The following is a 12,117-nucleotide window of genomic DNA, read 5'->3' on the forward strand; positions in this document are numbered from 1 at the left end:
GTCAGGATCAATTTCCCTCATTTTGAAACTCTACCCTGAATATCACGTGCACAAACACACATGTGTATTACACAAGGTGCAGCTTGCGGTCTGGATATGCGAGGCCATTTTTGAGGTTGTCCTGCACAGCCCACAAGAGGACACAGCCCACCGTTTGCTTGTCTCTGGATTCGTAAGATTCCTCAAGTTAGAAACTTTGTTCCTTTTGTTGTATTCCTGGTTCTATGTCAACTGCAAGGCAATGGGATAGGAACATTTGCATGATTCCATGTGAATTCCTGGATAAGAGTGTATCAGAGCAGCAGAAGGTAGAAAAGGAAGCAAGAGGGGAAAGAAGAGTGAGAAAGAAAGGCGAACAGATGGAAAGAGAAAGAGAGCGTCATGTGCAGGAGAAAACCAGGCAGAAGTGGTCTGGGTGTTTACAGGGGGTGCTGGAGGAGGCATACAGCAGCCTCGGAGGCTGTCTGCAACTCTTCTCCTTCCTGTTGGCTGAGAGGTGGCCTCAAGGTGCAGTCTTGGCTGGCATAATGTTTGACATCCTCCTGCCTTAGCCTTCTGGGTGCTGGGATGGCCGGCGCGGGTACACCTCTGCACTGCCGACAGCTCTTCTGTGCTCAAAGACCGCAGGGAAGGAGACAGCAAGCCCAGCTGGCTGCTAGGAAGAAACTAGTCTGACAGGGGCTGGAGTTCAGGGTTTGCCGACCTGAGCACCTGGCTCTGAACTGCTCTGAATCTCAACAAGGAGAACGTTTTTAACTGCTTTTGGAACCAGACAAAGGATGCTGAGAAGAGACGATGGAGTAATGGGTGTGAACACCTTTGAAGAACTATTTGAGCGAGCTGTGTGTAAGGTGGTCCCATGGGGAGGAGATGCCCAGTCTATGGCTAGCCTAGACAAACTGTGCCTCCAGCCCTTGTAAAGATGCTGTTAGAGGGACCATCCGCATCCTTTCAGCCTTCTGTTTTCCTTGACCTTTTCAGATGTGATTAAAAAACACTTTTCTCATCCTGTGCAACAATAAACATCGTTACCCAGTACCCAGTGCTGCTGGCTGGGGGTTATGAGCTTGATTGTGATATACAGGCTATGGGTCTTGACTTCCCCTGGTTATACTGCAATGACAATCCTTTCTAGCTTAAAATAATAACAATAAAAAAGGAGGAATGGTAACCGTGATGAAAATGATGGTGCTTTGCCATAAATCATAAAGATTATAGGACGTAATTCGTCTTTCCACTCCTTCCCTGAAGGAAGGAACATGCTGTGTTTTCTGGGAAGCAGGAGCTTAGGCTGAAGGTCCGCTGCAGAGCAGAAGGAAAGTGTTCATTTTAGCTGTCTAACAAAATGAAGCATGCACTCCACGGGCCAGTGAGCTTTTTGGGTTCATGTGTCAACTCTCAAAATTATCTTCTTGGAACCGCAGGGAGAGTTAAACGAAAGATTCCAAGAACTTGCAAAGCCCGACATAACCATTCTACATCTTTCTTTGGAGACAAAAGCTTCTTACATAACTCAAGCTGGCTTCAAACTCTATATCCCAGGCTGGTCTAGAACTCGAAATCCTCCTGCCTTGCCTGGGATCGTGTTCACAGTGAAGCCCTACACTTCTACTTTGCTCCTGTCTTGGCTGAACAAGATTTTACATAGTCCTAGTAGAGGCTGACCACTCTCAGAAGTGCGAGAGGGGACCGACAGCTGACTGCTTCCTGACTCAGAGTGGAGGTGGTGGCTTAAGATCAACTCAGTAGAGCTCTATGGATGGGACCTTTGGAACCGGCAGGGTTGAGGGGGGAGATGATTTCTGCCCAGTGCTACCTTACACAGGAAGCTGGCTAGGTCAGCCTGCTCTCCGGCTGCAGCTGAGCCCGGGGCATCTGCCTGGGCATTGTTCTAAGCTGCACTGAAGAACATGGGACCTAGCTGGGAGCAGTGGCACACACCTGTGATCCCAGTACTCAGGGAGGCAGAGGCAGGTGGATCTGTGTGAGCTTGAGGCCGGGCTGATCTTCAAACTGAATCCAAGACAGCCAAGGCCACACAGAGAAACCCTGTCTCGAAAAACAACAACAAAGGACCAACAAGCAGAAGCTACATCTGATGAAGGTTGAAGGTAATTCTGATGTGAATAGCTCCTGAGCCACACGTGGAGCATTAGTATGCTGCAGATTCACACTTAGAATCTGCAGGGCAAACATGCAGTATTGCTGAGAGAGTCCCAGGGAACAGATGCTATAAGTGCTGCGGACTGCTTTGTGAAAGAAGTCTGTGTGAAGACAAGGGAGGAAGATGTAGGCATCTAAGAAAAAGTGAAGTGTGGCATTTAGAAAGCAGGCCATTCCTGTTGTCAGTGAACACAAATGTCCTTTTAATAGAGCAGAGGGCAAACTGCACACACACACACACACACACACACACACACACACACACACACAAGTACAGTTCAGTGAAAACAAAGAGACTTTAACTGATTTAATTTAAATGACATTAAAACTGCAATTAACGAATAAAGAAATCCCAAAATTTTTAGAGTATCAACATCAGCCATGATGGTAATAAAAGAAAAGGGAAAAAAATTCACAAAAATATTATGTGCTTCAAGCCACGGCAGATATTTCTAAACATATTAAAATATCCACATTGCATCTGCCAAGGCAGTGAGTTTTCTGACGACTGTGCCCCACTGCAAGGGGTAAAATCCTGCAAGACAAGCGCTAAGCCTATTCGTGACTTGTCAAAGTCTCACAGTCTGTGGTGAAGCCAAGCTTGGAAGTCACTTCGGTCAAAGTCAATACAAGACTGTTTCTTTGAAAGCGCTAAGTCCAACGGGACCCTTTAAAACCAACTTTCCTTCCTCCCCGCCTCCTCCGCTTCTTGTGTGTGGTGGCAGCGGTTATGTCGTTAGTGTGCGCCCATGCAAGCGTGTGCGTGCGTCCCTCACAGTGGGCAAACAAAGAACAGAAGACAATGCGGTACACTGCAGTCCCCAATCGCCTTTGTGGGTCGTGAGCGCTTACTGAGTCCGCACCTTCACTGCTGAGCCACCTCGCTGGCAGGAAGTGGGGCGTGTTGAAACCGGAAGTGTGGTTAGGAGGTGTGTAATTGGGGAGGGGCGGGAAGCCGCTTTCTGGGAGTCCTGGCTGCAGGGGAGGCAATTTAAAACCTGTGGATTTCTTCCATTCTTAACCCCAGCAAAGCTTCTCTTTAAGGTAGTGTGGCCCGAATGAGTAGAAAGCGGAGTTCTGAGCCTGGCCCGTGGCACACAGTACCGAGGCCCTGCCGCGCTTACCAAGGGGAAGCAGGCCTTGCTGGGCCGGCGTGGGGCTGGCTCGCTGGCTGAGGAGTCTGAGGGTTGTCTGCTCTGGGGAGGACACGCACAGCGAGGACTTGATGACGTGACCCACAGGTCAGATAGACAGCTCTAGCCACTAAGGGAAGGCCACGTTTTCCCTGGGTGAGAGTACTCCCGGGAAAGCGCCTGGCTGAGCTTCCTGGCTATCTGGGGGTGAAGGAGAGGACTGCGAAACAACTTGTTTTCACGTCAGAAGTCAGCACTTCTGCCCTCTGCTACGCCTTATCACAGTTGTGCATCCTGAGAAAGTTGTTTTCCTGTTTTCTTTCGTCGTGTGTGGATTGTGAATGAACCTGCAACAGCTACATTCCCCCCCCACACACACACAATTCAGCATCCTGGTGCTATAGTGTCTTTGCTTTTGCGCACAGTGTGGGGACGAGGTTTTGTGTTCAGTCTGAGATCGCTGTGCAATTAGAGTGAAAGGCTGCAAAGCACATCCTGTGGTTGGGGTCACAGGCGGAATTAGAGTGGACCCTGCTGACAATTGCCTTGTAGAGCTCTGATTGTCTTGATTCCATATCTTAGAAGTTTCTGATTCTTCTTTTTAGGTGTGTGTGTGTGTGCGTGCGCCTGCCTGCGCGTGTTGGTTAAAATCCTGTATTCTGAGGCCAGACTAACTTGGTTTCAATCTCATCTCAGCTGTGTAGCCTCAGGCAAGCTAAATGTTCATTTGGGATTCAGTTTCTTGACCTGTAAGATAAGGATAACCCCTGTTCCTTTGATGAACACGGGTTCATACCAAAGGTTGCATGAGCACGTAACATACTGGGAAGAGTGTTTGGTGCAAAGTACAAGCTCAGTGAGTGTAAGCTTTGCTATGCCAGTGGTGGTTACAGATGTGGCCTTTCTGTCTTCCTCAAAGTAGAATTTACTTTGTCGCAGGTGAGACAATGCAAAAATGCAACTGCATTTCTTGATTCTTTCTCTTTTAAGAAAATAACACGGATGGATGCCTGTTATTAAAGAAAACAGAAGCAAGGCACTGTGGACTTCCCTGAAAACTGCTATGCCTGAGCAAAATGGCCAGCGGTTGCTGGAAGCCAAGGAAAAATGGGATAGACATGGAGGAGAAAGCCTCTTGCAATATTACTTGCAAATCTTAGCTGCTGCAGCAAACCAGTTGTTAAATGAAGTCCCTGCAGGGGTGAGGAGAAATAGCAAGGGAAGCTGTAAGTTCCATTGTCTTCCCAGTCCCTGAGGAGTGTTAGAAAAACCATGTGCAGTGATTTCATCATTCACAGGATCAAATGCTCACAAGGAAACAGAATGCTGAGTGGCAAATGCTGTGCTGTCCTGAGAACAAACTAGAAGCAGATACTTAACAAAATCAGTTACATCAAAGTAAAGTTGCTTTCTGCTTTTTACATATTAGTGGAATGCCTAAATTTTGGTTCTGCTTAAACTGCTTCTTGAAGATTTAGAAATTCATTTTCTAAAGTCTGTGTTGCAAGTTAGTAAACTGGAAAAGACTCTTAGACAGAAGAAGGGACAAAGAAATGTATGAGTCCTATTGCCATAGGTACCACCAGCTTTCACTAAAAAAAAAAAAAAAAAAAATTCTCTCAGGGGTGCTTGTGAGGTAATGAAGGCTTCAAAACACTCTATAAGTAACCATGGCCTACCACATGCCCTTCAAGCACTGATTCCACAGACTGAGGTCATGGTGTTAATGGACTTTGTCTCAACACAAACAATAATCTTTTCTTGTGGGCCTGCGAAAGCAAGCGACTGTATGATACTGTGATACACATGCTAATATCTATATTGTAGTAATAATTTACCTCACCTTGATTCTTTGCAATAAAATGAATAGTTGCTAGATGCACTAGCCACTTGTAATCCAGCATTTTTGGGGCTGAGGCAGGGGAATTGACGTTTAAAGCAATCTTGGTTATGTAACAATACCATGTCAAAACTGAGGGGTGGATGTTGCTGCTCAGTGGAAGAACACGTGCCTCATATACAAGAGGTTCCTCACTCCATCTCCAGCATGGCAAATATTTCAGTCAGAATTATTTTTTCCTGTATAGCTCAGCAGTGAGTGCAGGCTACTTTGAAACAGAAAAATGTTTGCAATAAGGTAAGCAGTGAAAAGCAACAGGAAGAAGAGGGATGTGGCCAACAGACACACGTGAAAGAAAAGAGTTTCTAGGTGTTTCATCATCAGTCATAAGCATGGGGAACTGGCCTCTCAAGGCAACAAATGGTTTTCAAATTTGTAGCAAAGAGAGTGACTGAAAGAAGGTTTTAAGAATGGCTCACTTCATTCCAAGTCAGTAAAGAAATGACGTCTTAAATATAATATGCTCTACCACACTGTAAAGCAAAGTCCTTAGTTTAAAATCATACTATGGCATGCAGATGGCCCCCACAAGCCAGAGGCTGTATTAATGATAACAACATGTAAATGAACCAATGAAAGCATGCCCCTTACTGTATGGCATCATTGAAAGATACCACTGTTGACACTACATCATCTGAATTTGGGCGGAACATTGCCAAAGAGGCCTCATGAGGGCCAAAGACTGCCCCCTGAATGCTCAGATACTTACGAGTCCACATGGTTCTCGAAGGAGAGGAGGATGGGGAAAGGTGAAGTCTTGAATGCACACTCTGCTATGGCTTCTATGACTTCCTGAAACAAGAACACATCCATAGTCAACAAAGGTTCTTCAGGGGCACATTTTTCCCCCTTTGGAATAAATTCATTACTACGGTGTTTTCTTATTTTTATTTTTGTTTCTTAGTCTTTGTGTGTGTTAGGTTTGTTGTTCTGGCCATTTGCTTATAGCAGTTCTGGGCTCAAAAACAGGGCCTCATGCATGCTAGGCATGTGCTCTTCTACTGATTTTTTTTTTTAAATAGAAGTATCTCAAATAGTTTGGAATGGGTGGAAGAGGCTGTGAAGTTTTGGCTTCTGGCTCCGTAAGGTTAAAAAAAAAAAAAAGAAGAATGAGTGGGCTTGGTGGAATGGAAGCAAGTGGGGAAATGACAGTTCTTTTATTTATTGATTGTAGCTTCTGTTCCTTTGTAATGAAACCATCTAGTCATGTCATGAAAATATGGGCAATCATATAAGCCAATTTTTTTACCCACAAATTTACTTTCTGGACCAAAGTGCTATCAATGATTTTTAACAATAGTTACATAATCTGTATTTTTAATAAATATTGCTATTAAGGGTAAATAAAGGAGCAGGAGTGAGGACTGATAGCAGGTCACCTGCCTAGAGTGGACAAGGTCTTGGGTTTGATGGCCAGCACCAAAACCAACCAAACACAAACAGGATGTAGGCAGACCTCGTGTTCATGACAATAGTGCTTAAGACATCCAGGGTTGTGTAACCATCGCTCCGGTCTACTGCAGACAGCCTTGTTACAGGTTGCTCTCTTTACCCAACCCCCACCTCACACTCACACTCTCGCAATCCACCCCACAACCGGAATCTCCATGTCTCCTTACATCTGCTGTCCCAGACATTTCATACACATGGAATGATGGACTATATGGCTTTGGGGGTCGGGTATTTTTCAGGTGTGTTTTTGCTTTAACAGTTTATGTCAAGGCTGGAGCTGGAGCCTGGTGTCCGGGTACTCCATTCTCGAGGTTCTCCATCTAACAGTGGGGTCAGAAGCTTCAACAGCGCTATCCAAGTCCAAAAGGTAGAAGTGCTGTGACTGACTTAACTAGCCGTCAACTGCCGGGTGGGGGCATTCTTCTAGGAATGCTCTCTCGAAAGGAAAAATACTGAGTTGAGTAACGTGAACTCCTTAATAGCCTCTCACATGTTTCCAAATTATTTTTCATTGTGAAGTGTCTATAGTAATGCACAAAGCATCAGATTGCAAAGCATATTCACCACTGGGCATTCCAGCATTATTTTCCCAAAGTGCTTTTTTTTTTTTTAATTTAACTTATACTGAAATACAATCACTTTATTTATCTATTTATTTGTTTGTTTGTTTGTTTTTAAGATTTACATGTAAGCCTGTGTACCATGTTCACGAAGTACCTACAGAGGCCAGAAGAGAGCATCAGAGCCCCTGGAACTGGGGTTACACATACCTGGAATCTGTCCTGTGGGTTCTGTGAATCAAGCCCAGGACCTCTGGAGGAACAGTCTCTGCTCCTGACCGCAGAGCCATTTCCCCAGCCCCTTACTTAGTGTATAAGTGTCCCACATAGACTTTTTAAACTTCAAAGTCTCATACACTGCCTTTATATACATTTATTCTTTACGTACTCTCCTGTCCTACTGTACCTTCCCTCATTCTTCACACCCAGACCTTCCCCACAGGGTCCTCTCCCTTTGCTGCGCAGTGCACAGCTTTCTTTATAGCTGTGCCGTTAAGCTATTTCCCTTGCCCTGGAGTACACCCGAGGCTTTCTAATTCTGTGCTCCATTTGCATATATCTTCTAAGAATGATGAGTCGTTCTTACTGTTTCTTGGAAGTGAATTCACAGGTTGCTCTTCATACATAATCAATTTAACTTTTATCACAGCTAAGTCCATCAAAATAAGTGCACTATAAAAAGCAAGTGATGTCGGGATGTAACATTTTTTATTTCATGCATTTGCCTGCAGGTTGTGGATGCAAATAGGCTTGTGCTTGGTTCTTGTGTCTTGGACTTGGAAGTGGTGCGATGCTGGGAAAATGATGCAGTGCTTCCGGGCTTGGGGTGCCATGGGCTGTAAAGTGAAGGTGACGAGCTCTACTCCATGGATTGTAAAATGGAGGTGACGAGCCCTATTCCACAGGTCTGTTATGAAGGTACAGCGAGAGAAGAAGAAAAGCTAGCTCACCTCAAGGGAATGGTAGTCATCTTACGGTTCTTATCTTTGTAGTGATTCTCCCCACGTTGGCTATCCCTACACTCTTACCGTAGCAAGGCCTCCATTAGATGAGTACATGCTATTTTGCAGGCATCTCACAGAGAGAATACTGTCTGCCATTTACAGGTTATGAGGTGGGAGTTCAGCAGATTAACTGACCTGAGAAGTCAAGATCAACTCCAGAAAGTTTCTACGCTCATGGGTCACATGGTCACGTGCTTCTCAGCTCCCACCAGGCTCCCAACCAAGTCCAACTTATGCTGACTACCACAGAGGTAGGGGCTTCTGGCACCTTCCTAGTGGGCACAGGCCAGGCTGACAGGATAGCGAAACTTCCCCTTATCAATTTTACAGAGGACTTTCCCTGTCTCTCAGGCTTCAGTCTGGTTGAATTAAACTCCCTATGTATGAAAGTACCACTACAACCTTTACATTCACAGAAAGAAAACTGAAGTTCGGCTCTCCGTAGTCTAGTTGCACTGCCTGAGGCTCACAGCCACAGGGCTCTCACGTGTGCCGGGTGGGGTTGTGAACCACACCTGTACTCACAGTGAGATCGGGGTGGTGGTTGATTGCACTCCTACCCCTGCTTGCTGGTAAGGAGTGAGGCTTGGCGATAGGAAGCCCTTCCGTGATCCGACAGCCAGCAATTCGAGAACTGGTCCTGAGGCCCGAGAGTTGGCCTAGCAGTCAGCTGGAGAGCAGCACCCTAACATCTATCTTCTCTTTCTCTCTCTCCCTTCTCCTATCTTCCTTCCTCCATTCTCTGCCCAACTCTCCTCCTTCTCTGCATGTTTAACTACAGGTTAAAAAGCTTTGTCAGTCTTCACTGAATTTTAAGTTGGGGAAGACTCAAAGATCTAAGACTCCTCCTGGGAGACTTTTTTTTTTTAATGTTTGAAATATTTTGTAAGGCATGCTTAAGGTCAGAAAGCTAGCACTGGCTCCTAAGCTTCACTCTCACACATGCTGCATTAGTGGCATGGGTGTTACAGTCATTTTCTGTACCATTGCTGTTACTCAGTAACCTCCTGAGCACACAGTTCAATGACTAACTTCCAGTGGGAAAACTGTCCTTGAATGCCTTTGCCTGCAGGGTGTGGTGGTGTATGCTTTTAATCTCAACACTTGCAGAAGCAGAGGCAGAGGCAGGTAGATCTCTGTGAGTTTGAGGGCATCCTGGCTACAGAGAGAGTTCTGGGATAGCCAAACTACACAGAGAAATCCTGTCTTGAAAAACAAACAGATAAACAACAAAAAAGAAAAGAATGTAAGAGACAGACAGATAGACAGACAGGAAAGAAGGAAGGAAGAAAGAAAAGAAAACCTTTGCCCTGGACAGAAAAGAACAGCGTGAGTTTGTATAGGTAGACATTTATGGAGTCATATAAAATTGCACCCTAAATTATTAGTTCTTTCAGAAAACAAGGTCTTATTTTCAGAAATGCTCAGGTTAATGGTTTTATCCGTTTTCATCATGTGTTTTTTTTTTTTTTTCCCCACACTATTTCATATGATTGCTGGTTAAAAGTAGCTGTCTGAGGGGAGAAAAATCCAGGGATGGAGTGAAAGTGTGATGTCTGTCCTGTGTCAAAAGGGAAGAGACTGACCAAAAGTTGCATTTTGAGGACAGCCATCAGAAAGACCAAGACAGATGGTATCAAAGCCGGAGCATCGCTCAAATGGCCACAGCTCCACCACTGGCATACAGCAGCTGACTATACAGCATGCCCCTCTTCCTAGGACATAGTGTGCCCTCCTTGTGCATACGATCAGCAGGTCGTGTATGTAAACAGGAGTCCTTGCTTTGTGAGGAACAGCACATGGCATGTTCTGGAGCACATAAACTGAGGGCAGATACATGGTGTCACACAGAAATGACAAACTTTGCCCTCTGCTGTGGCTGCTGCACAATGCCCTGGACTGTCAAATGCAGTCTAGTTACACTGCAAAGTCAGTTCCAAATGCCCAGGAAGCAGCAGAAACTTTTCACTGCCCACCAACATGTTATACGTTGAATTTCACACACAACAATGGGGAAGCAGTTTCCCGTACATAATGGCCAGAGGAAAGGCAGAGGGACATGAAAGTGAGGCTGCACTTTGATTGGTCTGATGGCAAATCTCCAAATCTTCATTGATCACCTCCTCTCTGTCAGGTTCAATTCAATGTGCTGTGGGTGGATGGGGTCACGGAGACCTACTGGGACAAGTGGGGATTTCACAAAGTGACTGGTGCCATGTGGAAATTTAAAAATGCAGAGTGAGAGGGTGAGAGAATGTGTATCCAAAAAAGTGTGAGATCACCACTAGTAGCAGTATGAAATAGCAAAGTCATAAGAGTCCTCACTGGGGTGACATTTGAGAGTGCTTCAAAGAAGGAAGAAGAGAGCTTCAGTGTGATCTGTGCAGCGGTACGGAGGCCTGGAAGGGCCAGGGAACAGCAAGGAGGCTCATGCAGTTCCTGTTGCAGAGTGAGTGGAGTGAATGACACAGTAAGTAGCAAGGACCAGGGTGATTTGCAGAGGAGACAGTGGAGAGCAGAAGGCCCCATCCCTTGTTCCTTATGTCACCATTACAAAGGCTTGGGGGGGTATCCATTCACCTAGGCTCTGCACTTCACTCACAGGACTCAGAGTGAGGCTCCAGCTCCTTCCTTCCCTGGCTCCTGGAGAATAAAAATCCTGCTTCTGAACTTATCTACAGCTCAGGCTAGGCTTTCCACTACTGCCCCATTCCCATTCCACGTCTCTCTGAATCACATGAGCAGGAGCCATAGGGCTAGGGTTCAGGAGGGTATAACTGACCCTCTCTGGTTATCCTAGTCACCCTACCCGGCAGCAGGCAGAGGAATGCAGTCTGCTGGGCTGGCGGATGTCCTTAAGTCTCTAAAGCTGGTAGTGTCTGGACTCGGTAGAGGAGCTGGCTGCAGGAGTGTAGGCAGGGACAGGCAGTGAGCAGAGCAAGCACTCACAGATGAGACTGAAGCACCACTCGTAGGTCAAGTGCATAGGAAGAGTCACTCGGAGAGAGCCCTGGGGCTTAGGCCGGGAAGCCAGTGCTCTGCGCAAAAGAAATGGGACTTCAAATGTGCAGGATGTTTATTCTGTTTCCAGGATCTCAAAGGATTTTAGAGATTAAATTGTTTTTTTTAAGACTTGTTTGTTTTATGTGCATTGGTGTTTTGCCCAAATTTCTGTTGGTGTGAGGGTGTTGGATCCCCTAGAAGCGCAGTTACAGACAGCTGTGAGCCACCATGTAGGTGCTGGGAAGTGAACCTGGGTCCTCTGGAAGAGCAGCCAGTGCTCTTAACTGCTGAGCCATCTCTCCAGCCCCTGGACATTAACCTTTAAGAAAACAGAATTGCAGCTTCTATGGACTCTAAAGGGGAATAGCAGGGTGCAGGCAGGGTGGTTGGTAAGTTTTCCCTTCAGCAGCCCAAGTGTGGTGCCTGGTTGTCCCCACTCCTCCCACCATCAGAACCCTCTTCACCATGGCAGTTGACGGGACTCCCTGAAATCCCAAGTGCTTTAAAGCTTGAAGTTTTTAATCACAAACATTGTGTACAAAAAAGTTTTGGATTTTGGAACATTTGGGTTTTTAGATTTGGGGGGGGGTTACAGGTATTTAGTCAGTAAAGTCTACGATGATTTTCCCCAAAACTGATAAATTCTGTGCAATCTGAAAGATGTCTGATGGATGAATAAATCAAACATGAGCAAAGCCAAGCATTTCAGATAAGAGATACTCAAGTGATATCATAAGAAAATGGTAGCAATTAACTGTCTTCAAGATGAGTAAAGCAAACAAGCTAGAAGTATATGAGATAAAAATCACAAGTCTCCCAACATGGAGTGAAAAAAAAATCCAAGACAGAAAAGAATGTGGACTAGAATATTTAGCAATATAAGCCAAGCTCTGTAACTGGTG

General features: G+C 45.6%; 1 protein-coding gene across 2 annotated transcripts in view; it reads right to left on the reverse strand.

Annotated features, from left to right (window-relative positions):
• Plcb1 (phospholipase C beta 1) overlaps positions 1-12,117 on the reverse strand; it is a 701,628-nt gene that overhangs the window by 144,169 nt on the left and 545,342 nt on the right. For both annotated transcript variants that reach the window (XM_060371729.1, XM_060371731.1), the window contains exon 12: positions 5,906-5,988. In XM_060371729.1, the coding sequence (XP_060227712.1) occupies positions 5,906-5,988 (83 nt within the window). The remainder of the gene's footprint in view (positions 1-5,905; positions 5,989-12,117) is intronic.

This window comes from Meriones unguiculatus, chromosome 18, assembly GCF_030254825.1.
Source record: "Meriones unguiculatus strain TT.TT164.6M chromosome 18, Bangor_MerUng_6.1, whole genome shotgun sequence".
Taxonomy (NCBI): domain Eukaryota; kingdom Metazoa; phylum Chordata; class Mammalia; order Rodentia; family Muridae; genus Meriones; species Meriones unguiculatus.